The sequence below is a fragment of the Scardinius erythrophthalmus genome (genome assembly GCF_964197995.2).
Source record: "Scardinius erythrophthalmus genome assembly, chromosome: 10".
Classification (NCBI taxonomy): domain Eukaryota; kingdom Metazoa; phylum Chordata; class Actinopteri; order Cypriniformes; family Leuciscidae; genus Scardinius; species Scardinius erythrophthalmus.
The window spans coordinates 40,590,906-40,617,149 of NC_138230.1; the positions used below are offsets into that span (position 1 = coordinate 40,590,906).

Here is a 26,244-nt window from a genome sequence, read left to right on the forward strand (position 1 = left end):
TTTTTTTTTTTTTTTGGCACGACACAAAAACAACGTTGCATATTGAGTAACCTCCTGCTTTTGCACGATTTTCTTCATGCCAAGAATCGTGCTTTATGGCAAAATGAGGGAGTTTATTGGAAGAGTGTGCTGGAACACCTCTTTTTGCATTCAGTGCCTTCAAAGAGAAGGAAAAAGAGAAAAAAGGGAAGGATGAGGAAAAGGAAGAGGCAGATTAATTAAAGTTTTATGCATTCTGTCTAATCTTTCAACAGCACTGGCCCACGGGGGCCGGGCAATCCCTCATGTCAAGCCTAGTGAGCTTGTGAAATGAAATGCAGTTGTTCTTATTGTTAGATCATGATTATGCGTGGCCACCGGCAAAGTTGCTGCTGGTATCATGTTGCTATAAGTCTCAGCTGGCATTGCAGCCAATGCTTTGCTTTTCTAAAAGAGCCAAAGCTCTTTTAGACTCTGATAGGATCAGATCTCTAATTTTAGTTTTAGCTTTAGTATTTTTACTGGCGGTGCTTTAAAAAGGGATAAATATAGAAATGCACTGCTATTACATGCATCAACTTGTGTAACAAATCCACTGTATTCAACAGTTACAGTTCAGGTCGCCTTCTGTTAGCAATATGCACAAAACTGAAATATTAGCTTGAATGGTAAAAGCAGAAAAAACTAAACAACAGATACGAAGTCATGTATTTCCAGTGGAGAGTTGTACTGGTTTAAGCTGAAAATTTGAATTGGTAACATTTTATTTTGATGGTCCACATGAGACATTGTACTTTGCAACTACATGACAACTAACTCTCAATAGAGTATTAGAAGACAAGCCTGTCTGTTTAACATCTGCTTACACATTATTTTGATGGTTCCCCAACTATGGAGCCCCTAAAGGAACATGGTGATGGAAAAAATAGAGATTGGAGGAAAACAAATATTTCGATGCGTTTTTCCTGAGAAACTTTGCATTTGCTCACAAAACCTTTGCGTCACCTCGCAAAAACAGTGTTCCCCTAAGAAACGTTGCATTCACACACAACAATTTCAAGAAAAAGCAGAAGCATTTACAATCAAAATCTAGTGTAACATTTAAACTTTTTTGGCTAGCCCTTATGCGGCCTTATCAAACCTGAGCACGAGGTGAGAACTACTCATATTTCTGCACTAAAATGTTAATGCTTAAGCTATTTCTATAAAATAAGTGCTTAGGAATAATAATGTCCGAAACAATTATTTCATTATGTAATTACAGTGCTATGCGTAAGTTTAGACACCCATGCTAAAGTTGACTAAAAAGAGGAATAAAAAATCATCTTTTGGAAATTGAACTTAATGCCTTAATTTAAAAAATTAGGAAAAATCCAACCTTTAAGGACACCAATTTTCTTTGTGAATGAATAATGTATCACAAATAAATAAATGTTCTTCCTTAAAATACAGGGTGCATAAGTTTGGACACCCCTATGTTAAATTCCCATAGAGGCAGGCAGATTTTTATTTTTAAGTATTTTTTTTATTTTTTATTTTTGGGATACTATGCATCCTGATAAAGTTCCCTTGGCCTTTGGAATTAAAATAGCCCCACATCATCACATAGCCTTCACCACACCTAGAGATTGGCATGGGGTACTTTCCATAAGATCATCTCTCAATGCAAATCAAACTAGCTATTAGGCTAACTGAAATAAAACCATGCCAATCTCTAGGTATGGTGAAGGCTATGTGATGATGTGGGGCTATTTTAATTCCAAAGGCCAAGGGAACTTTATCAGGATGCATAGTATCCTGGATCCATGAAGTAACTGGCCTTTAGAAATAAAAATCTGCCTGCCTCTATGGGAATTTAACATAGGGGTGTACTCACTTATGCACCCTGTATTTTAAGGAAGAACATTTATTTATTTACGATACATTATTCATTCACAAAGAAAATTGGTGTCCTTAAAGGTTGGATTTTTCCTAATTTTTTAAATTAAGGCATTAAGTTCAGTTTCCAAAAGATTATTTTTTTATTCCTCTTTTTAGTCAACTTTAGAATGGGTGTCTAAACTTATGCATAGCACTGTAATTATATTGATTAGTCCTAGAAAACCTATTATGATTTTTTTTTCAAACATATTGGTATACATTTGTTTTGTCTGGATATATTCATACATTCATTAATTTTACATGATTGGTGTGTGGTTGACATGACCCTAAATCTGCCTTATTATTCATGGCTTTCATAAGACCAACTAGTCTTTTTTTTCCCTCTCTCATTCAGACAACCCACTGACTAGTTTAGCACATCCCTCTCAACACTAACCACACACATCTGTCTTGTTCCATCTGCACATAATAAACAAGCCATGTTTGGGAAAAATACATCCTTGCTTTTCAAATGTCAGTGCCTGCTTTTTCCACAGATGTCATTGTGCATGGTGCTAGTTTTGTGTTGTTTAGTGCTCTCTCGCTCTGACGGCCCATTTCTCTGAGAAAGCAAGCTGCCTTTTCCTCCAACATGTTGCTATAATGGTTTTGGTGGTTTGTTGTGTTGCTCTGCAAACAGAACACAATGGGTGTCTGTGCTGCCCAATAAACCAACATAGTTTTTTTGTTCAACTGTTTCTATTGTCATCCGTCTTTTTTTTTTTTTTTTCTCAGTGAGTTGAATTCCAAACTGCAAGACACTCTGGAGCAAATCGAGGTATGTGACTTTTAGAAATAAAATTGATTAATCATTTTTTTTGTCTTTAGGCTCAGGACAAACTTAGAATCTATAGTGACCTTTTTCTTCATTAAATCAGACATTCAATCTCAGATCACCCAATTCCCTTCAGAAACATTCACACACCCTTGACAGATTTAACAACAGCAGTTGCCCTGATGTAGTGCTTCAACATTATATGAATTAAACAGATCGGAAGGAACACTTGACCATGCATTTGCGCGTCTAACAGTGGCACCCAGGGTGTCAGTCTGCCAGCATTCATTCTCCGAGGCCCCAAGGCAGATGGACTGTGTTTTATTAAATAAATTGCTGGCTTTCAGGACTTGGAAGATGCATTGAAGCCCATACCGACACAATCACACATAGCCACAAACGCACACACACACACACAATTTCCCCAGCAGTGCTGTTTATGGCATTTTCTGTATTATTCAGAGATTTCTGTGTGGCAAATGTAATTGGATGGCACCCAGCCTCGCATACAACTCCTTTACTCATTGACTTGCTCTCTTTTTCCCCCCTCTTCTTTCATGTTTCTCTCTTAATATCTGTATCTCACTCTTTCTTTTCCCTTCCTCCCCGTCTTTTTATCTCATTTGCCGTCTCATCACTCGCATTAGCGAATAGCACGGCGCCTGTGCCAACGGAGAGCGCTGCCACCAAAATTACAATGATTCATGCCACTTTTCTATTTCTGTAGCAGAGCAAGTTCCCAACTCATTAAGGATGTGAATGCTTATCTTTTGAGCTCAAAATGAAGTTGTGCCTTCAGTATCATCAGTGATTTAAACCACAGATTGTTACGGCCCTCATTCATTTGTGGTGATTGTTCATTTTAACACCTTAAAATGAGGATTTCAAGTACTTTGCCTATTTCTGCTTTTCATATGCACTGTAATTAAGCCACTGAACTTTCTATGCTGATCTTGCTGATTTCATGCTCATTCGTGCAGGAACAGCTAGATGTGGCGCTGTCCAAAACCTGCAAGCACTTTGAGGTTTCTCACTACACCAAAGTTCAACTGGCATATAAGCTTCTGGGCAAGACGCAGGTGAGTCATTGTCGCCAGGGCTGTCACGACCTTGACATTTTGGCTGGTGCTGAATTATCATTCAAATAGCTGTTATTTGTTTTGTTCATGTCACTTGCACACAGTGTAGGCTTTCAAGTTGATCATGGAGTTATACAACAAAATATATGATTTTTGTTGTGAACAAATATTAGAAAGTGTTGAACAACATAATAATAATAATGATAACAATAAACTAATTTTATACTTTAGTCCACTTTCAATTCCCACCAATCATTTGAAGTTTTGTTTTTTTGTTTTTATTTTTGTTTTGGGTTTGGTTTTTGTTTTTGTTTTGGGTTTGTTTTGGTTTTGTTTGGTTTCTTTGGTTTGATTTGTTTGGTTTTGGTTTGGTTTGATTATTATAATTTTTTTGGTTTGATTTTTCGTTTTGTTTTTGTTTGGTTTGTTTTGTTTTTGGTTTAGATTTAATTTTGTTTTGTCTTTGCTATGCTTTTGTTTAGTTTTTATGCAGTATTGCAATAAATTTTATGCAATAGTTTAATTTAAATATTGCATAAAATAAATTCATGTTTATGCAATATTTTTATATAAAAAAAAACATTTTACTTTTATTTCAGTATTACAAAATGGTAATATTTCTGACCTAAATTCTTGACTTTCACTTGTCATTTTACTGGGATTCAACCTGAACTAGCCGAAACAATTTGCCATATAAATATTAAAATAAGATGAAAGTGAAACTCGTTTGCGTTTAATGTGACATTTAACAGATTGTACTTTTCTGGGAGAATAGCATGAATAACCATTGATTGTGCACATGCACCCCAGATACATTTGTACTTTGTTCATTTATTTGAAGTGCTTTTAATGACATTTCCATATTCATGTAAAAAAAAAAAACATTTAAGGACACAATAATCACAATTATTAAAAATATTTGCATTTAGATAAGATAATAGTCGTCACCATTTTATCCAGTGTTCCTTGACTCAATCTCCTCCTCCACTTCCCTTTTGTCCTTTTTCCTCTCCAAATGGGAAGATGATTCATACCTGGCATAGGATTTGCCAGAAGGAAAGTGCACTCTATTGTATCCTACTTTTCACAACAAAGCTGTGATTTAATAGCAGAATCCAGGAAAAAATATCTCATTGTTGGTTTTATTATAAATCCACTCCTGCTTCTGCTTTGGCGCCTTCCCCGTCCCCTTATAAAACGACACGCAGGTTCAAATCTCCTGCAATTGTTGATCCACAGGATTAAAGATCCACTTTTTTTTTTAAAGAATTAGACACGCACGGTTGCACTTGTTTGGGAGATGACTGGATAAAGGGAAAAATAAGAGCAGGCCAAACAGTCTGAAAATAAATAAAACAGTGTTGTTTAGGTGGAGATCTCCAAGCATCAGCTCTTGCTGTCAATGTTATTGCTTTGTCAAAAACCTGACATTTTAGTTTTGAGTTTGAACCATTGTTGATTGTTTTTAATTAATGGTATATGTGTGGTTAGGTTTATACTGATAAGGACTAGTTTTATCTGAGGAGAATGTACTTGGTGATTTAATTCCCATCTGCATTCTCACACAATCTCAGAAAATAATTTATGGAGTAAATGACCTACGGTTTTTCAGGGGTCCTCAGAGAAATCTAGTCCGGATACAAATATCTGGGATTGCGGTATATTATTATTTTTTTCAACCTCATTTATTTTTGACCTTGAACACTGTAACTAAAGCAAAATTGTGCTTCATGCCTGGATGTGCACCTTTATATGGATTTAGATCTTTTTGCCAACTTTCGAGGTAAAATAACAATTGGTGGTTCGAATACTGCTGTTGTCCCATCCGTCATTAAAAGAATATGAAATCAATTTCTTGAGCAGCAAATCATCATATTAGAATGATTTCTGAAGGATCATGTGACGCTGAAGACTAGAGAAATGATGCTGAAAAGTCAGCTTTGCATCACATGAATACATTATTTTCAAATTCTGTTTAAAATGTCCATTTATTAATAGAAGGTTTTCTTGTTTGCAATCAATTTGCCAACTTAAATGTCATTTGGAAAATGAATCCTATCCAGATAGTGTGTCTGTGGGCATCTCTTTGTGTGTTGTATAAGTATATGTGTCCTGAGACGTCCCCTGTCTCATCTGAAACAGCCTTCCTCGTGTCACTTTGTTCACCACAGCCTCTCGGGAAGAAGATGGCAGCTGCTCTGTTTATTCATTCCTACGTTCATTCGCGCACACACACGCGCCCCCCTAAGAACTTAATTTATTTGCGGCCTGTGGCCAGACAGGCTGTGGCCGTTTCATCAGAGGTTAGTTTAAGCCGATCAACCCGCAATTACTGAAGGACTGACTGCAAGATGTGTGATTCATACACATCCCTTGAAATTGAGTCTGATTTCAAGAACCGTCCCTCTGGAGACCCCCTGAGAGAGTCAAACTGTGGTTGAAGAGATTATTAGGAGATTCTTGACACTTGAATGATGAAATCCATGCAGAGAGTATTGCTTAACCGCCACAACAATTAATTGATAAAATCAATAGAAAATCATTATCAACAACTAAGTATAGTTTAGAGTTTCAGATTCATGTGCTTTGACAGATTGTTGAGATTAATGCTTAATGCGTTATACATAAAGGTTTTAAGTAGTGTTACCAAAACTTTTTTATCTTTTCATTTTTGTTTTAATCTTTTTTTTTTAATCAAATTTGATTATCAAACCACTTGGAGGTGGAGCCCTAGGCTGAATCTTTCTGATAATCTTTTTCCCTGCTTTGTGTATTGACTTTTTTCCTCAGTAGCTCTTTCCAGGACCAATTATATTTCAAATGCGTTTTCTCATTGAAATGCGTTTTTCTCGACTCAAGACGTCACTGATGGATATTTCTGACCTTGATGTTCCAGAAAGCTTTCAGCTAGATGTGTTTGCTGACTATCTAGTTTCAAAGTTCTAACCAAATCAAACGCAAACCTTGTTTCAGTATGTACGTCATCCGTTAAAACAGTTGTTTGTCCCTTTTAAGAGGTGCTGTTCTTTCTGGCTTTTTTTCCATGAACTCAGCAATTAGCCTAATGACTGCACATCTAATTCCCCATCTTTTCATCTTTTCTGTTTTTTTTTTTTATTTTTTACTTGTTTTTAAATCTATGTAATGGATGTAATTGCTCGTTTTTCTCAGCACATTTGATATTTCAATCACGTTTGTCTTTTAGATGTTTTGATGTTTTCAAGTTCTTTAAAAAAAAAATCGTATTCCTAACAGAACAAATGCAGATGATCCCATCAGCTACATAATTTTCATTTAAATACGTTTGAATATATTATTGAAAGATTTCCACCTGTCTGCATTTGAACGCCCTGACCTGCAGGAGAATGCAAATATCCTGATATTCATTTTGATTGAATTGAGCCGAAGCTGATGGAGGGGATACACACTCATGGCTGAAGGAAGAAGGGAAGCAGTTAAAGCGACAGGGGAGAAGTGTAATTAATTTGTAGCAAAGCTGTTTCTTTTCCCATTGGGACCATATTTAGCTTCAGAATGTAGTTCGGTAATGATTCATCTCCTGTGAGGTGTGAGCCGGACCCACGGCTACCCAGAAGTTTTACCTTCAAACAGAGCTACTTTGGCAGGGAAAATACATTTTCTTATCGTTTTCTTCTAGGTTTCCTGTAAAAATATCTGAAAATCCATAGAACAAAGTACATTTACAAGAATATTTGTAGATTTTTTTCTTTCATTATTATTTTTCATACCCCATTGTTTTCTTCTTCTTGTTTTAAGCACAAATCTAACAATATTGTACAGACGCACGCACGCATGCACGCACACACACACACACACACTATACATAGAACTTTTATATTTTGATATAATTTAAAAAAAGATTTATTCTTGTGATGCAAAGCTGAATTTTCAGCATCATTACTCCAGTCTTCAGTGTCACATGATTCTTCAGAAATTATTATAATATACTGATTTGCAATTTAATATTTTTGTGGAAAGTGAGAAACTTTTTTATGGATTCTTTGAGGAAAATAAAGTCGAAATAGTAGCAGTATAAAAATAGTAAAGACAATTATTATGTTGCAAAAGAGTGTGTTTATATATATATTTTTTGTGTGTGTGTGCATGTGTGTGCGTGTGTGTGTTATGGCAAAGGCGTTGAGGAAATAATTATATTTATAATATGAAGTCTGAATATATAGAATGAAAGTCTGAATATATAAAACGAATGTCTGAATATATATGGAATGAAAGTCTTAATATATATGCAATGAAAGTCTGAATATAGAATGAAAGATATAGAATGAAAGTCTGAATATATAAAATGAATGTCTGAATATATAAAATGAAAGTCTGAATATATAGAATGTATGTCTGAATATATATATAGAATGAAAGTCCGACTATATATAGAATGAGTAGAATGTCATTCTTCAGTAGAACGATGTTGGCCCGTACACGCATTCGCCAGGGTGTTAATTAGATGATTGTTACTTAAAATTGCTGCTACTAAATTTCGTGCGGACTCGCTCATTGTTCAAAATGTGTATAAAAATAGTAGATGAATAACACAAGATGGCACTGATAACATCAGATTTTCATTCCATATATTCAGACATTCGTTTTATATATTCAGACTTTCATTCTATATCTTTCATTCTATATATATATTCAGACTTTCATTCTATATATATTCAGACTTTCATTATATATATTCAGACATTCATTCTATTTATGTTCAGACATTCATTCTATATATATTCAGACTTTCATTCTATATATTCAGACATTCATTCTATATATATTCAGACTTTCATTCTATATAATCATATTTTAATTCTATATATATATATATATATATATATATATAGTGTGTAATTATCTGGCATAATTTTAATCTTAAGTAAATTGATTGTTAATTTATTTTTTGCCTTGTGTGCTTTTAATAAAAAATAAAAATAAAAAAGCATTTTTCAATTGTAGTTTTTCTTTTTCTTATTTTAGCAGATTTTTAAATTGTGCCTTTCTTTCTAAATTGAGTGAACCTGGAGCTTTGATTGTTTGTGAATGCTCTCACATGATATGAAAAGCTGTTTTTAATGTTAAGTAAGCTTCAAAGCAGTTCTTTGGAGAGCAGTTGAGGTTAAAAATTACCAAGTCAATACAGCAAGTTTTAAATATACGGTTTTGGGCAATGCAAAAAAAAAAACACCAATAGGTTTTAATATTGATTTACTTTTCTTTTCTTTATTGATGCCTTTGTGAATAATAATAATGCTATATAAACACAGATGACCCAGCATTCCCCTCTCATTCCTATTTTTCTTCTTTCTCCTCAGACGGCCATGGATCAGCTGCACATGCACTTCACCCAGGCCATCCACAACACTGTCTTCCAGGTGGTGCTGGGATATGTAGAGCTGTGCGCCGGCAACGCTGATACCAAGTTCCAGAAAATGCAGTACAAGGACCTTTGCACGGTACGCCCATTTTCCCGTCCACCCCCCCCCCCATACCGCATTTTGATGGGTGTCCAGTAAAATTAGAGAATATTCCAAATTAGAGTGACTTCCAAAAGTCACTGTTAGCCATATTCTTCGCTCGAGCATGAAATCATTCTTCGTTTTCGTTCTTATTGTGCTCTAGACAGGCGTAAAATAGGTTAGATTCTAGCCTTTGGAAATGACGTGTATTTGTCTAGCTGTAGCGAGAGGGAAAGATATTGCGCAGTGAACGGGGCAGGAGATCTCATTCATGAGCAAGTCATGAAGCAATTAATTTGAGTTAACAGGAAAAATTTGAGTCTCTGCCAAAGTAGCGACTCGCCACAAAATGCAGTCTCAGCCTGGATACTAAAATTCTCATTTGCATTTGTATAGAAGCACTGAACCCTTGGATCACAAACAAAATTGCAGTCATCTTTTCTGGGTCACATTTTATTACTGTATGATATTGCAAGTGGGATATTATATTATTGATAAATAATATTAAGCTCCTCCAGTAGATGGAGCACTACAGATAATAATTTCATACATATTTCTTTGTGACCACCACTAACTATTCTTACATTAAACTGAAATATTATGGCTATTAATTTATGTTTAAAAAAAAAAAGTCTTGACATACTTGAATGCACCTCTACATACAACTTTCATGATATCTTAATGAAGAAAAGATACTTTAATATTTTGGGTTGGTAAGATTTATTAATGTTTCAAAGAAGTCTCTTATGCTCACCAAGGCTGCATTTATTTATTTTAATCAAAATTACAGTTAAAAAAGGGTAATGTTGTGAGATGATATTAGAATATACCTGTTTTCAATTTTAATATCTTAAATTGTAATTTATTCCTGTGAAGTCAAAGCTGAATTTTCAGCATCATTACTCCAGTCTTCAGTGTCACATGATCATTCAGAAATTATTCTAATATGCTGATTTGCTGTTCAATTCATTTTATAATCAATGTTGAAAGCAGTTGTGCTGCTAAATATTTTTGTGGTTCAGGATTCTTTGATGAATGTTAAGTTTAAAAGGACAGCATTTATTTGAAATAGAAAAGTGTCTTTACTGTCACTTTTAATCAATTTTAATGCATTCTTGCTGAATAGACGTATGAATGCCTTTAAAAAATCTTACTGACTCCAAATTTTGAATGGTAGTGTACATTTCTAAGAACTTACTTTGTTCTCAACTATCTCAAACCATTTAAGAGAAGTAGCACTGGTTCCACTTCTATAATTCTGTAATTACTATGCACATTGATTCACATCTAGCGTTGAAGTGCTTGGATTCTTTCTATGACCTGCTATTGGCACAGAGCTCAAATAGTTTGCGTAGGCTTAGCTGCACCTGGCTGTACTATATTTGAGTGTCAGAAGGGAATATTGTTATTATCTGCTGAGCTGAGGTAAAACAGCCCTTATGTTCGGGTTCATCTGGTACAGTCAAGGGATGTTTGAACTGAATGCATTGAACATTAATACCACATAAGTAAATAATTTTCAAAGGAAGCTTTGTTTTGGCCCTCTGTGTCTTGCATTTTTATACACTACTGTTCAAAATTGTGGGGTTAGTAAGATTTACTTTTAATACGTTTATTTTAAGGTGACTTAGTTACACGTTTCTGCATGTACTTTCTATAGTAATAACATTAAATTATGAATTATTACAACTAAATAATCCTAAACCAAACCTAACTCTATAGTTAATTACTATTACTCAATACTTATGTGAGTAGGTACTATGTAACTACGTCACCTTGAAATAAAGTCTAACCTAAGAAATGTATATTTTTATTTGGCAAGGATGCATTAAATTGATCAAAGGTGACGATGAAGACTTTTACATTGTTACAAAAGATTCCTTCCTATAAATGCTGGTCTTTTGCTTTTTGGTCTAATGCTTTAACAACGTGACTTGTTAAAGGCATTACTGTGGGGTCCAGATATCTTACAGTAAAAGTCTGTTTGCAAAGCCTGCTCCGAAATTGCGACTGATTTACCAAAGAATCCACAGTGAAATGTACGAAACAAATAGATAAAGCAAAGATACATTTATTTATTTTCAACATTCACATAGTTAAAAATAACTAACCACTTTCCTAGCATTAGGATAATTTGGAAAGTAATGTTATTTTTAGTCAGGTGATCCTGTATCTCTCTTCTCTCCTCATCTCACTAATGCGCTAGTGGGCTGAGCCAAATATGCGATGATGTAGAATTAGGCGTTGGTCTGATTCTGCAGAGGCGGCCTTCAGTCACACTATTAAATCATAATGTGACACAATCCGAAACGAGTCGTTTTCAGAGCTTGGTTTCAATAAAAGCTGTTTTTGGACTAACAAGGAAGTTTTGAGTTCTGAAACTTACAGGATGTTTTTATAGCACAATGACCTCTTACATATCAAAAGGTCAAGGAAAGTTTGATTTCTCAATTCATGATTTATGTGGTCTCATGAAACCAACAAGATTTGATGACTTCCTTTTACACCCAAACTGTTCCCCCCAAACTTTGTTTTTGATCTGGTAAGTGACAACATGACAGATCATGCTTGTAGGGTCCATATACGTGTTTATCGCCAAAAAAATTGTCAACACGCGCTATGCCTTTAACACTCAGACACGGGTTGTCGCTGCCTGAGGTGTCGGCTCAGCTGATAAAATCTTTTGATTTTCCTTCTCTGAGACATTGCTTTGAAACGCACACTAAAAAGGACAACAGCATTTTCTCAATGAGATGCTGTGTTGCTCATTTCAGTTTTCGTTCTGGATACGGTGCCCTTTGAACCTCTGAAAGAAAATGAATCCTGTATCTGGGGTTTTGCCCCCAAGTCTCATCTCCCAGCAGAGCAAATATTGCAGATGAATTCGTCTTGAGGACCGTGGACAGTGCGTCATCTCCGACTCTCAAACTCTCCTGAGCGTCATAAAGTAAACATAAAGTAAACATGATGAGTGGTATGCTAATGACAATCACTTCAATCCTGAACTTTGAACCACAGCGTGGGAATTAAAATGCAGCATAGCTGGAACGCTCCAAAGGTCACATCATAATGCAAAGCGCTACATGAATTTTACATAGCTATCATTATCCCGTCCCTTCAGAGATCTCCTGTGCTCAGCTTTGAGCAATAAGTGAGGTCGATGAACAGTGGTGGGGAACGCCCTGTTAGTGCACATCAACAATGGTAAAACAAATGTTAAAAATTGCACACTCTCTGGAAGTTACCTCATAGCTGAGTATCAGTGTTATTTACCATCAGTGTCCCTCACACTCGTGTTTTAGAGTGCTCTCGATGGGCCCGAGTGGGTATTGACCTTGCAGCTGAACACAAGCACTTCATGAAAGTGTTCCTCATCAGCATCTCTTTAGCTCCCTCTCCACCTCGAACTCTGCTGTCCATCTCTGCAAAAGTTTATTTTCATGAACTGTTTGAACTGTCTATACTCTCTTTTAACATCATTTAACAAGATGTGCAATTGGAAAGTAAGGGCTTCTCAAAATCACCATGAAATCAAAATGTTTTTTTGTTGTTGTTGTTTTTTATGGAATATTGCAGTGCTTATTATAAATGATTTATCCGTGCACATCATTATTACTGGCGTGAGGGCGGGACAACTTGTCACTCAAATGAGATCAACCATTTTTTTCTTTTTTTACAATAGTGAAGAGTATTGCAACTTCTGTTTCATGGTGACTTTAATAGTTCAAGGCGGTTTTTGAAGTTCTGTTTAATAAGAGTTTTAACTATTCTGGTTCAGAAGGCGGTTTTTCAAGTTCTGTTTAACAAGAGTTTTAACTATTCTGATTCAGAATCTGACTACCCTTAACTGTTCTGATTCCGTTTTGAGTCAGACATGACTGATATAACTTATGGTTTAGGAAGTTAGTTTTTGATTCACTAAAAATAACCGGTTTGTCTCGGAATCTGACTATATTGTTCAGTCTGTATATCATGTTCTTGATTCGATAAAAATCTTAAATGTTCCAGTTCCTTAATGGTAGAGTATTTAACACTTTCTCTCTGTTCTAAAAGTATTTTATTAACTAAAAACAACCAGCTCGTAAGTGTCAACTAATTGGGAATCAGACTTCACTGTACTAAATGCCTTTGATTTACTAAAATCAACCGGCTTAGTATAGTCCGATTCCCAAACAAACAACTTTTATGACTGGTCATGCACTGTATTTGATTCATTAAAAAGAACCAGCTCATAGGAGTCATTTGTTTGAGTATCGGACTACGCTGTTACTTTATTATTTTGATTCACTAAAAAGAACCATCAGGCTATGCTGACTTATTCACTGAAAAAATCTGGTTCATTAGAGTCGTTTGTTTGGGAATCAAAATATACTGACTGAAGGTGCAGTCACATTTAATTCAATTCAATTTAATTCACATTTACTGTTGTTCAACAAATTGGACGAAATCCAGTAATTTAAATAGGAGTTCACATTAATGGGAATTTCATGAATGGGTGAAAAATTTCCCCGCACAGATTTCGCAACAAGTTCGCAACAGGTCGCGCACATTCGCAGCGTTGACCAGTGAAATTAAGTAATTCATTTAGCAAAAGGTTTAATAATCTTTTTTTTTTTTTTTTAAATAGAAATCTTTAAAAAGAATCAGCTCAGAAGATACATAAGAATTACACTGCACCAGTCGTGCTGTAGATTCAGTATTATAGGGTGGTGTTCCATTCACATCAGTGGAAAAATGGATGTTTGAGAACTGTTGATGAACCGAATGTCATGAAAATGTTTTTTAAAAATGAATTTTGAATGAGAATTTTGAATTGGTTCTTGCTTCCCACCCTTAGTTATAGTAATAGCTTTCACAATTATCATCTGAGCAGTCTTATTGTCTGTCTTCTGTGCTATCAAGCTGGCAGATTCTGAACTGTCAGCCTCCTGAATAGTAAATATGTGAAAGCATTTTGAGAGCTGACTCACGCAATGACCGCATGTGGAGTTTTGACAGTGAAAGTTCCAAACGTGGGAATGTTTGATTGATTCTGTTCATTAAGACTGCAGACATTGGCTACATTGATGTTTCCAATAAGGAAAGCCGCACACACAACAGTACGCCTTTTTGAGCCCAATCTGATGTAAAGGATGAATGAAGGTTACAAACTTCAGGATGCAGCTGCACATTAACTATATAAGCTTCATTAGTTGTCCTGCTGAACTAAGGAATGTGTTTTGTTGTTCACTGTGTTCACTGTACTGTAAGTGAATATTGACTACATACTGAGCAGGTTGAACGTTGCCCCATAAGGTTCCCAAAAGGGGCCGTGTTAGAATTAAAGCGGTAAGAGCGTTTATAGAAATTGACGCATTTCATCGAACCCTCATAAAGAATCGGCTCAGCGAATCTTTTTTTTCTCCTCTCTGGAGGGTGTCAGAGATCGTCTGACTCTTAGTGAAGAGGTTGCAGTTGGAGCAGCGCTCAAGAGATTTCCAGAGCTGATTTTCTCTTTCCAAAGCTTCAGTCCTGCACCAGGCTAATTACTCTACCATTGTTTGATAATCTTGTGGGAAGATGATGAAACCTCATTACTTTATTAATCGGATAAATATGTCCATTTTGTGATTTATCCAACCCAGGCTCATTGGAAATACATGACTCTTTAACCTTTTAGCGCCACTCACGTTACACTTAATTTCTGAACTGCCAGTGTAATATGTTGCCACTGTCCAATTGAACTGTTTCTGAGAAAATTGACCACCGCATTTAGTGCCAGTCACTGGACATTTCACTTTGAAAGTGCCCTTAAACTTCCAAGTTTAAGTGTATACATTTATACACACAAACTTGGAAGTAGCCTAATGTCACAAAGCCGTATGATCCTCACATTCTGTTCCTGAGGAACTCGAAAACCCTTGATCCAGACTGAGCCTCTCCAGCTCTGCCATCTGTGCTTTGACGTCTTCAGCTTGGTTATGAAGAGAAGACGCCACAGAGATTTGCTGACTTTACATGTTTAAAGACTGCTGACAGCAGCAACGCTTTTCCCTCACTTTGTTTTCCCTCTCTTTCGCTTTAGAAATTTACTACAATCATATTTGAAAATGTACGATTCGACTGCATTTAGAAAGGTGGCCACCACTGATGCCCAGCAGTGTTCTTCCATCACGGCAAATAGAGATCAGCCCTGAAAAACCCCCAGTGATGTTTTGAGACTGTAGGGAGAAAAAAAGTACTTGAAAGATCTTTTCCATGTTTTTTGGATAAGTCACCGCTGACCTGAGTCCATTTCTGTCCACCTGCCTGAATCCCATGCATCCTCTCAAAGCGTCAAAGGATCTTATCAAAATTTCAGCTATAAGGTCCATCTGTCTGTCTAATATGACTCCTTTTGAGATTAGAAAGACATTTATCATCCTTTCCCTCCACCAACTCTCAGTTGCCAGGCAACAATGGCTCGATTCTTATAGCAGGAAGTCATCTGAAGAGGATGGGGGATTGATTATTTGAATGGGATGAGTGACTTCTCCTTCTGCTCACCTGCAGGAGTCATTCGACATCAATGAGAATACTATACTTCCTGTGTGGTAACTACTGGATCAGTGTTAATCCAGCTGAGCATCCAAGTATCTCCTTACACTCAATGATGGCAACTACACAACTTTGTTCAAAGAAGGGTTGGAGCTGTCTCAAACAATCAACTTCAAATAAGACAAATGGCTCATATAATTATTGCTTTCGACCCTGAGCATTACATTTTGGTGGCTTTGGCAATGTTACACATTTCCTTGGGTAAAATACTTGAGCCACCGTTCATTGCATTAGTTGGAGACGCTCTAGTGTAATGAGTTGTGTGGGATGGTTTCATATGAGCTTGTTTATCTGTGTCTGCAGAATTACCGTAAGTGATGAATCACCTCTGAATGCCCAGAGCTTTTTCTGTATGCAGCACAGACTTAATTAGATTTATCGCAGCCACTCGGATCAGGTCGCATTGTGTCTCAGCATGTGAATACAAAAGTGAATGAGTGTTTTATTCATTTGATTGTTTGTTTTTAAGGTCTTACTTGGTTGAACGAGTGTGATTTGTAAGTGCTATCCTTGACTAACTGTCTCTTAAAATGCAGGGAAACACCTGATGTTTTTTTCAGGACGCACTGGTTCTTGAGTACTGGGTCAAAACAGGGCTAAAACAAGTTTATGCATCAAGGAATTGATTTGAATTAATGTGTTATATGTTCAGAGGTGTTCATTTATGTTTGGAAGCTTCCATTTTCTCAAGGATTTGTGATTTTTCTCTTGCTTATTACTCATCACTTCCTGATACAAATCAAATTTGACAAAATATTAAGTATAAATATGAAATATGTAAGGACCCACCACTCACTTCAAGCAATTAATTACTTTATATATATATATATATATATATATATATATATATATATATATATATATATATATATATATATATATATATATATATATATATATATATATATATATATATATATATATATATATATATATATATATATATATATAATTTAGTTTGAACTGAAAATCCATCTTTGCCATCACAGAAATAAATTGAATTTATTCTAATAATAAATATTATTATTATTTTTCAAATATATTAAATTGTAATAACATTTAACAATATTACTGTTTTACTGTTTTTGTGATCAAATAAATGCAGCTTTGTTGAGCATGAGAGACTTCTTTCAAATCATTAAAACATCTTATCGACCTCAAACTTTTAAGCGTATTTAAAATGAGAAAACACAGTTACTTAAAGGGGACCTATTATACCACTTTTCACAAGATGTAAAATAAGTCTCTGGTGTCCCCAGAATGTGTCTGTCAAGTTTCAGCTCAAAATACCCCACAGATCATTTATAATAGCTTGTCAAATTTGTGTGTGAGCAAAAACACACCGTTTTTGTGTGTGTCCCTATAAATGCAAATGAGCTGCGGATCCCGGCCCCCTTTCCAGAAGAGGGCGGAACCTTTACAGCTCTTGCTTTGGATACTCCGGCAACTACAAAACTGGAGAATCTCACGCAACCAAAATGACAGAAATTGTCAGTAGCGATGTTCAGACGTACATGTTTGAACCGGAGTTGGACTCAGGAAAGAGTTACAACTTTTAGAATGCAACTGAATGTTTCTGAATGGTTAGTGGATAAATGTATGTAGTTGATTTGGAGTTAAGTTGATTCAACTCATCGAATAGCATGTACTGTCATGTTAATCTACAAATCTTTCAGGAAAAACTTTTGTGCAAATCCAGCATTGAACTGACCCTCGTTTGTTAAAACAGCCCGGCGTAAAATGATTTGCGCAAATGTAAGAGTAGGGGGAAATCTGGAACCCACTCATTTGGAGAGACTGTTTATGATTTATGGGGATTATAAGAAAAAGTAATGGGTGGATTTCTACCATTACAGGCTGGTTGTTTACACATCTGTGTTCAAACACCTTATAAAAGATCATTTTGCATAATAGCCCCCTTTAAAATTATGAAAACCTATTAAATCCATCAGAGCTTGTGTGACCTTGCTCTTTGACGCGCAGAGTTAAAACGGTTCAACTCAGTTAAACGGACTGAATACATTTATGAATGCTTTCAGAACGGTAAAAGATATGTTTTTAAATTAACCCCATTCTTTTGTCAATGCGTATTTGTATTTTCTCTAGTTGAATATGCATCTTGTATGAGGACAGATATTTTTGGGCTTGTGAGTAATAATGGTATGTTATAATTTTTATAAAACAGAATAAATCAAAACTATTGTAGACACGGTTTAATTTCCTATTATTTACTAATGACAGGTAAAATTGTGGGGTATTTTGTTGTCCTATGTTCCAAGATTTATTTTGCTAGAACACTTTTAAATGGAAAAGTTTTCTGGACTGAAATAGTTCAGAGTTTCCTTTTATGCTCTTTCTCATAGACATTAAACATGACCTGGCAAAATGCCTCTGCCATCTGCTTTACAAATGTTGTTCACATATTTGAAGTTCCTACACAGTGACCTCAATCGTAACCTAAATAAAGTTCAGTAAAGTTAGGTAACTTGGGTAAGATTAGGTAAATGTTTGACAATAGATAATTAAAAAAACTAAAAGCCTACTGTGGTGAGTCCAAATTTACAAAGTCCATTGGTAAACTTACAAATAAGCCTTGCAGTAACCGTGGTTCTGTAGTGAAAAGTTATGTCTGTAATACATAAATTGTAACTTAAGCTCAAAAACAGTTAGCTTTTCCACAGCTGGAGGCCGTGTTGCTATGTGCCGTTCCCTTGCCTTCAAAAACAGCCTCGACGAGCCTCGGGCCGATCGTAATTTACCAGGCTCCAGCAGTTTGCAGAGTTTCCAAGCATGGTTAAGAAGAAAAGGCAGGGACAGAGCTCCAGCATCTCACTGCTTGACAGCATTGATGAATATGTGTATGGATGAGTCGGCAATGCTGCAGTTCTAGACATGGCGACGTTTATGTCCGCTTTCCCCGGCCACAAATCGCACTGACCAAAGGGAGTATGGCGGCTCCTCTGAGAACGCCAGTGTCACCGAAGTCAGAGTTGATTCAAACTGTATTTTACTTCAGTACACAGCCCACCTCCCAATTTGATGTGCAGTCTCTCATCCCAGACAGGAGCTTGTTTTGTTGTCTCTATGGCATTATTTATAATTATAGCGTTCCAAGGAATGTGAGCGATTCTCTGAGGTTTTGAAGGATTGATCGCATGGTAAATACTCATTAAGGTCCACAGCAGGTCAATCATTATCTCTGGTGAATTCATGCTCCCTCACTGTCAGATTTACTGTATTGCAAATGTCTTCAGCTTGATTTAAGGATGCATAGACATCTGAGAAGAGATAATGTCATGCTCAACTGGGTTCCTTAGCAGATCTTGAGTGTCTTTTTCTCAGGTTTGAGTTTTTGCAGGATGTCTCTGGATCCTTAGAAAGTATTAAAATGTCTTAGACTTTTTCCAAGTTAAAAAAGTAAAGTCCAAGTCCAGTTCATTTCATTTCTGGGCATACTGATTCAGGGATTTGTTTTTGTCACCCGAGTGGTCATTTTACATGAATTGGCGTTCTGTATGTATACCTTATGTGTACTACTATTACTAGAGAAAAAAACGGTTTTAAAATGTAACACTGAATACTTGAAAACAGCTTTGCCCTAACAGGAATAAATTACATTATTCTCAAGAAACATTTATTATTATTATCAATGTGAAAGCAATGTGCTGCTTCATATCTTTGTGCAAACAGTAATATATATATTTTTCAAGTTTCTTTGATGAATAGAAAGCTCAGAAGAACTTTTTTAAAGCATTTTTTCGAAATGTTAATCTTTTGTCAGTTTATAAATGTCTTTAATGATTATTTTTATGAACTTTTTAGTGAAAACATTTATGAATAAATAAGAATATTGATTATCGTTAAAAGGCTAAAAAAACCCTGCTTTTTAAAATAAATGGTTTGATCACCCAGCCCTAATCATCATTTAACTTAAACGTATGACTATGACTAAATATATAGATATAAAATATTTGTATTGTTGCAAAATATAATTATATTATATATGTATTAAATTTGCATTAATATTCCTTGCATTTAATTCCTTTAAATATACTGGTACCCTGCTCGCAACATACAGTGCTATGCATAAGTTTAGACACCCATGCTAAAGTTGACTAAAAAGAGGAATAAAAAATCATCTTTTGGAAATTGAACTTAATTCCTTAATTAAAAAATTTTGGAAAAATCCAACCTTTAAGGACACCAATTTTCTTTGTGAATGAATAATGTATCGTAAATAAATGTTCTTCCTTAAAATACAGGGTGCATAAGTCTGGACACCCCTATGTTAAATCCCCATAGAGGCAGGCAGATTTTTATTTCTAAAGGCCAGTTACTTCATGGATCCAGGATACTATGCATCCTGATAAAGTTCCCTTGGCCTTTGGAATTAAAATAGCCCCACATCATCACATAGCCTTCACCATACCTAGAGATTGGCATGGGGTACTTTCCATAAGATCATCTCTCAATGCAAATCAAACCAGCTATTAGGCTAACTGAAATAAAACCATGCCTATCTCTAGGTATGGTGAAGGCTATGTGATGATGTGGGGCTATTTTAAAGGCAGGTGGAGCTGGGGGAGGTGGAAGGTTTCAGAGGAACTATCCTACAGCAAACACTGAATTAGGCCTAAAAAAAAAAAGTTTGGTTCCGGTTGGTTGTCAGTTGAGGTCATGGGTCGGTAGGGATTTTTTTTTATTTTATTTACTTTTTATTTTTTCCTCCAGTGGCAGTTTTACACGCACACACACACACGCTGATTTTAAATGTGTGTACCGGTACTTTTTTCTACTAAAAACCAGACATCTCAAGCAATGTTTCATCTAATATCTTTAATAGTATTAACCTCAATACAAATCTTCTCAGAAAATCTTCAAAATAAAATGTAACAATTCAAACCGTTGAACTTAAGGAAACTTATGGCAGCCATTGACTCTGCTCACTAAATACCTGAACTGAAATAAGGACGTCACACCACTGACAACCGAACCAAGCTGGTGAGTTGGTGTCGACACCACATCGCTTGCTAGGTCTGTCCATTTCTCAGCTCTGTCGACTTTGCCGGCAGCTGATACGAATCTACAAGAGCATTTTTTGACTTCTTGAAGCACGGTTTCAAATGTTTTTAAACCCAATTTTACAATTTTGGTTGACATGCTAGTGTTGCATGGGCAAATAATTATCACGTTACACATGTCCATCATTGCAAAAGAAAGAATAATATGTTGATATGGACTAGGCTAAAGTTACGCTACTGTATTTGATATTACTAATTTACGCGGGCGAATCAAACTTTTACGACAGTGATTCTGTATTCCCGTTTAAAGTCTGTTGTTGCCATAGACACGCAAAACGCACACACACACAAAAAGCCTTCGCGGGAGTTTGACAGGCGATCTCATAGTAGATTAACATGGAGGATTTGAACTTGAAAAACGGAGTGTACAGACATCTTTTTGTAGTCAAACAACATTCTTTGTTATGTTCATTTATGTGGTTTATTTGATTTTGATGCTATAAATTAACTAGAAGCAAGAGACGATCAGTTAGTTTTAACTGATGATCTAACTTACAGCGATCTGTTCGACACATTCAAGAGCCACAAAACGGTATTTATTGTTTACATTTCTTTAAAAAATGACCACATTTGAAAGGTGAAATAACCAAATGAGACTTTGTTTCATATTAAAAGTAAGCTGGTAATGTTAACTATGTCCTGTCTGTCAGCATGTTGTCAGTGCCCTCTCTGTTCCGCGATATATTGTTGACTCCCCCCCCCCCCCCCCCCCCCCGTGTTTCTCTTAATGTTACGATTTCCAAACCTTAAGTTATAGCTCACTTTAGGAATTCACAGTTAAAGGGTTTTGATGCAATACTTAATGGTTTTTAACGGATTACTTAAGTGTAAAACAGCATTTAAAGGAAACTGTAATTTAATTAACGATGTGTGAAAGACCGTTCTTCCCCAGTCTCATAAAATAAATTTGGGTCGCACATAAATTGACAGGGTCGGTCGGAAACCGGAACCAAACAAATTTTTTTTTAGGCCTTAGACAATTTAAATGTTGAGCGAGCAATCTCATTGGCTGCAGGATCAGCAGAGGCCAATCAGCTTGTGCCATGCGGTAATGATGTGATTACTTGCAGATTGCATGTAAAGGATCTCTCAGCCTGCGCCCTCTAGAGTTTCATGACTGAACTAGATATGTATAATGAAGGAATATTTGACTCAAAAAAATTTCATCCTCTGGCATCTCACAGCTTTTTTGAAATTGCATGTAGCTCTCATGGTGAAACTGTTGGAGCTTGTTGAAATTGAAATGGTGAGACTGAAGCTCTTGCTTTTATCTTTCTCACCCCAGCACATTACCACAGACAGCTACATCCCCTGCTTGACCGACCTGTGCAAAGCCTTGTGGGAGGTGATGCTCAGTTACCATCTAACCATGCAGTGGCACGATGAGCACTACAAAGAAGAAGAGACCACTCCTGGTAAGACAAATAAGTCACTCTTGTCTGCTGCATAAAGAGTCATGGATTCATTTCTTAGGCAAATTGTATTTTGAATATGATAAAAGTTTGTGCTAAACATTAAAGAAAAATTTTTTTTTTGTTGGCATAAGCGCGAAATAAGGCATAAGCACTTTGGTCACTCCTCATGATAAGACAGCTCTTTATGTTTTAGTCTAACCAAAGGAACTATTCAAAAGATTCAAACATGACATGTTGTGCCAAGGGCTGCTCGATTATGGAAAAAATCATAATCACGATTATTTTGGTCAGTAATGAAATCACGATTATGTAACACGATTATTTCACATGACTTTGGGAATGTGTTGCATTTATTAAAAAGACACGGTAACTCTTTACAATAAGGTTAATTAGTTAACATTAGTTAATGTATTAACTAACATGAACTAACAATGAGAAATACATTTGTTACAGTATTTATTAATCTTTTTTTAATGTTAGTTAATAAAAATACAGCTGTTCATTGTTCATGTTAGTTCACAGTGCATTAACTAATGTTAACAAATACAACCTTTCATTTTAATAACATATTAGTAAATGGTGAAATTAATATTAACTAAGATTAATAAATGCTGTAGAAGTATTGTTCATTATTAGTTAATGTTAACTAAGGTAGTTAACTAATGCTAATTAATGAACCTTATTGTAAAGTGTTACCAAAGACACCTTTCAAGAATTCTTAAAAAAAAAAAAGAATCGAAATTTGAACATTGATTGTACTTTTTGAACTATTAAAATAAATAATATAACAGATAATACTTCAATGAGTATTTTAATAATTCCCGCAGGTCTACCACTTATAATGAGGGAAATTCCCCCACAAACATTGGTTCACTTTAGAATGTAGATTGTATGAGTAGCCTAAATGAATCCACACAGATTATAAAATCAAATCAGTAATTTTAAAACTTTCTCCAAGACGCAATTTCACAAACCGCGTGAGTGTTCAGCGGTGCTGCGTCTTCTCTCTCTCTCTCTGTCTCGCTCTCTCTCTCGGTCTCGGTCTCTCAAAATGGGTTGGACAAAGCAAGCGTCGAAACTACACTTTCGCGTTTAGGAGTCGGGACATGACGGAATTGTCACTTACACAATCGGGACAGCATTGCATCGTAACTAAAGGTTATCATTTCCACTTCTTTTGAAGTCTTACCAGTTTAAACGTTCAAGCTAAGAGAGTTTACGGCTTCGGGAGGGGCGGATGTGCGCGTGCGCGCGTCATTCAGAACACAAGACAAAATTATCGCAAAATAATCGTTTTTACTCGATTGTACTATTTTGGTGATCGTTGGGAGACAAAATCGAAATCGAAATTGAAATTCAATTAATTGCACAGCCCTAGTTGTGCCAGTAATATACTTTTTATCTGACAATCAAGGCAAAATTCCACAGGAGAATTTTGGAGAATGTCATGCATAGTCGATACAATAACAGCAACGGCACCAAACAGAACACCAAATTGACTTTCCATGAAACAATCAGTAGTTCTAAATGTAAAAGAACAGCAGATTCCACACCACAATAATGACAGACGAACAATAACCTTGGAATGGCTTTCACAATTTTTTCCAGCTGATGAGCAATAAAAACATTGACAGCCAATCAGAATCCATCCTGCTTTAACGAGCTGGAGCATTTAAAGCGACAGACAACAAAACTGCCGTGTGCGCTTATAGTTAAAGCTACACTGTGTAAGTTGATTCTTAGCAAAATAATTTCACTTTGTTCTTTCAAAATGATATGTGCTCATTAATGTGTAATTACTTCTACCAACTAATCAAGTATTCTCGTAAGTGTATAATCTGCCATTTAGAATGCATACGAGCGAGTCGCTCGAATGGCGGCAGCCATGTTGCGCCTCCATCTTGAAAATACATTAGCCAAAGAGGGACATACCTGGAAATTCAAGCTTCGCCTTTCGCGCTTTTACACTCAGTGGCACCATGACGAATGCGAGGGGGAGATTACTCACGACTGCCGGCAGATTTGAAATAATACGGCCACTATAGGAGTTAAAACGCCTTCGGAATGGGAGGAGCTAAAAAGTAATAGTCAGTTGGTAGTCATAAACAATTTCACCGCTAGATGGGAGAAAATCCTACATAGTGTAGCTTTAAGCTTATATTGTCTCTTCTTTTTCATTTTAATTTTAGTTCGTTTTCTTAATTTTGCTGTTGTCATTTTTGTGGTCATTAATTTTTTTTAATGGCTATACAAGTTTTTATCAATCGTTACTGAAGTTTTATTTATTTTAGTTAACTATTATAACCGTAGTTTCTCTTAATAGTTTATGCAATTTGATAGTAATTTTATTATTTTTTATATAGACAAATATACTGGTTAAGAATGAGATTTGTAAAATTAATTTGATTTATTTATTTATTTTGTCTTTTAAAGGGATAGCCAGATTCCACTTGCTAGGTTTCATCTCTGACATTATGTAATAGTATTTTTTTCCAGCGTTCTTTGGCACCTGAGGTTCATCTTTCTGCTGTCGCAACTCTCTAAGTCCCCTTGTGTTCCTCTAAACCGTCTGGAGAGGTCGACTCCTGTATTTTGGCTCTTTTGTATGTAACTCTAAATCAGTTTTAGTAGAAAGAGCTTGGGATTCATTAGGATGCTCACTACCCCGTGATGGCTAGATTTATAAGCATTGCATTTGTTCTTTGATTGTGTAAGGTCTTGCCTTGTATATTCAGAGGAAATGGCTTTGGGTGTGCGCAGCTGCGGCCGAGGTGACTGAGCGGGTAATTGAAAGGGCCGCTGCGGCATTAGCCAACTGCAATGTAGTTTGTAACATTGCCTTTTCTGTCTTGCCTCCGCTTGGATTTCTGAGGTCACTGAGCACTGCTGAAATAGATTGGTGCTTGTTCTTGGTTAGGTCTGTCATTGGAAATTCATTGAACCTTTCTAAAGTACCCTAATAACCCCTGCAGAGGCAAGCATACGAAATGTTACTGACTGAACAGCCATTGTTGCTGTAGGTAATGATGGTTTTCTATAAATATTAAATCAGGCTAAATAATATCATTTGTTTTAATGGAATATTAATTCTTTATGAAACTGTTTGTGGTATTTTCCCGCACTAATTTCCACCTCAACTTTGTACTACTTTATATTTAATCAATTGCCTGTTCTTCTGTTGTATGTCTTTTCTTTGTTACTTATATTTCAGCGCCCGAATTAAATAATTTAAACTCTGAAATGCACACATTTCTGTGCTTTTTTCTTCCACATCATTCCTCGAAAGAGCAATTACTTGCAACGCAGTCATAATTTATCATCGACTCTGCCAAAATGCCTTTTAGAAAATAACATAAAATCTTACCTAATACAAATTTAGTGAGCTTAATGTGTAAAAGGAATGGAAGAGCTGACAACGGAACAAAGTAAAATACACTCAAGTTTCATCAATATCATGTTTCCTATTTTTTTTGTTTTTACTGGAAAATAAGCATATAAAGAATACTTTTTTAGAGTAAAGTGCTTTATAGTATTAATCTCAATCCATAGCAATGGATACAAAAATAATTTAATTTCATAATTAGTATTTTTGTCTCATTTCCCAGTTACAACATGTAAACATGCAAAACTAGTTAAATTTACTTGAAGTAGAAATTATAATTCAATAATCTTGAATTATTTAGATATCTTCAATTATATTGGGGAAAAAAACTACCAAGTCATATCTTATGCAGTTTGCTTAAAAATATCTTGTTTTCAGCCTATTTTAATATTTTTTCGGGGAGAATAAAACAAAAAATGCATATTATCCCAATTTTCATATTTTTTTTCTCTCATAAGCATTTAAAGTGACAGATGAAAAAATGTCACAATCATAAAACAGAATATCGTCGTCCGCTGGTGTGGACTCTAATATAGTTATCATTATAGTTATCT

The 26,244-nt window shown here is 35.6% G+C and overlaps 1 protein-coding gene across 2 annotated transcripts in view; it reads left to right on the top strand.

The window, feature by feature from the left end:
* vps50 (VPS50 subunit of EARP/GARPII complex) overlaps nt 1-26,244 on the top strand; it is a 140,988-nt gene that overhangs the window by 36,488 nt on the left and 78,256 nt on the right. For both annotated transcript variants that reach the window (XM_081376096.1, XM_081376097.1), the window contains exons 10-13: nt 2,635-2,677; nt 3,655-3,753; nt 9,093-9,233; nt 22,179-22,308. In XM_081376096.1, the coding sequence (XP_081232222.1) occupies nt 2,635-2,677; nt 3,655-3,753; nt 9,093-9,233; nt 22,179-22,308 (413 nt within the window). The remainder of the gene's footprint in view (nt 1-2,634; nt 2,678-3,654; nt 3,754-9,092; nt 9,234-22,178; nt 22,309-26,244) is intronic.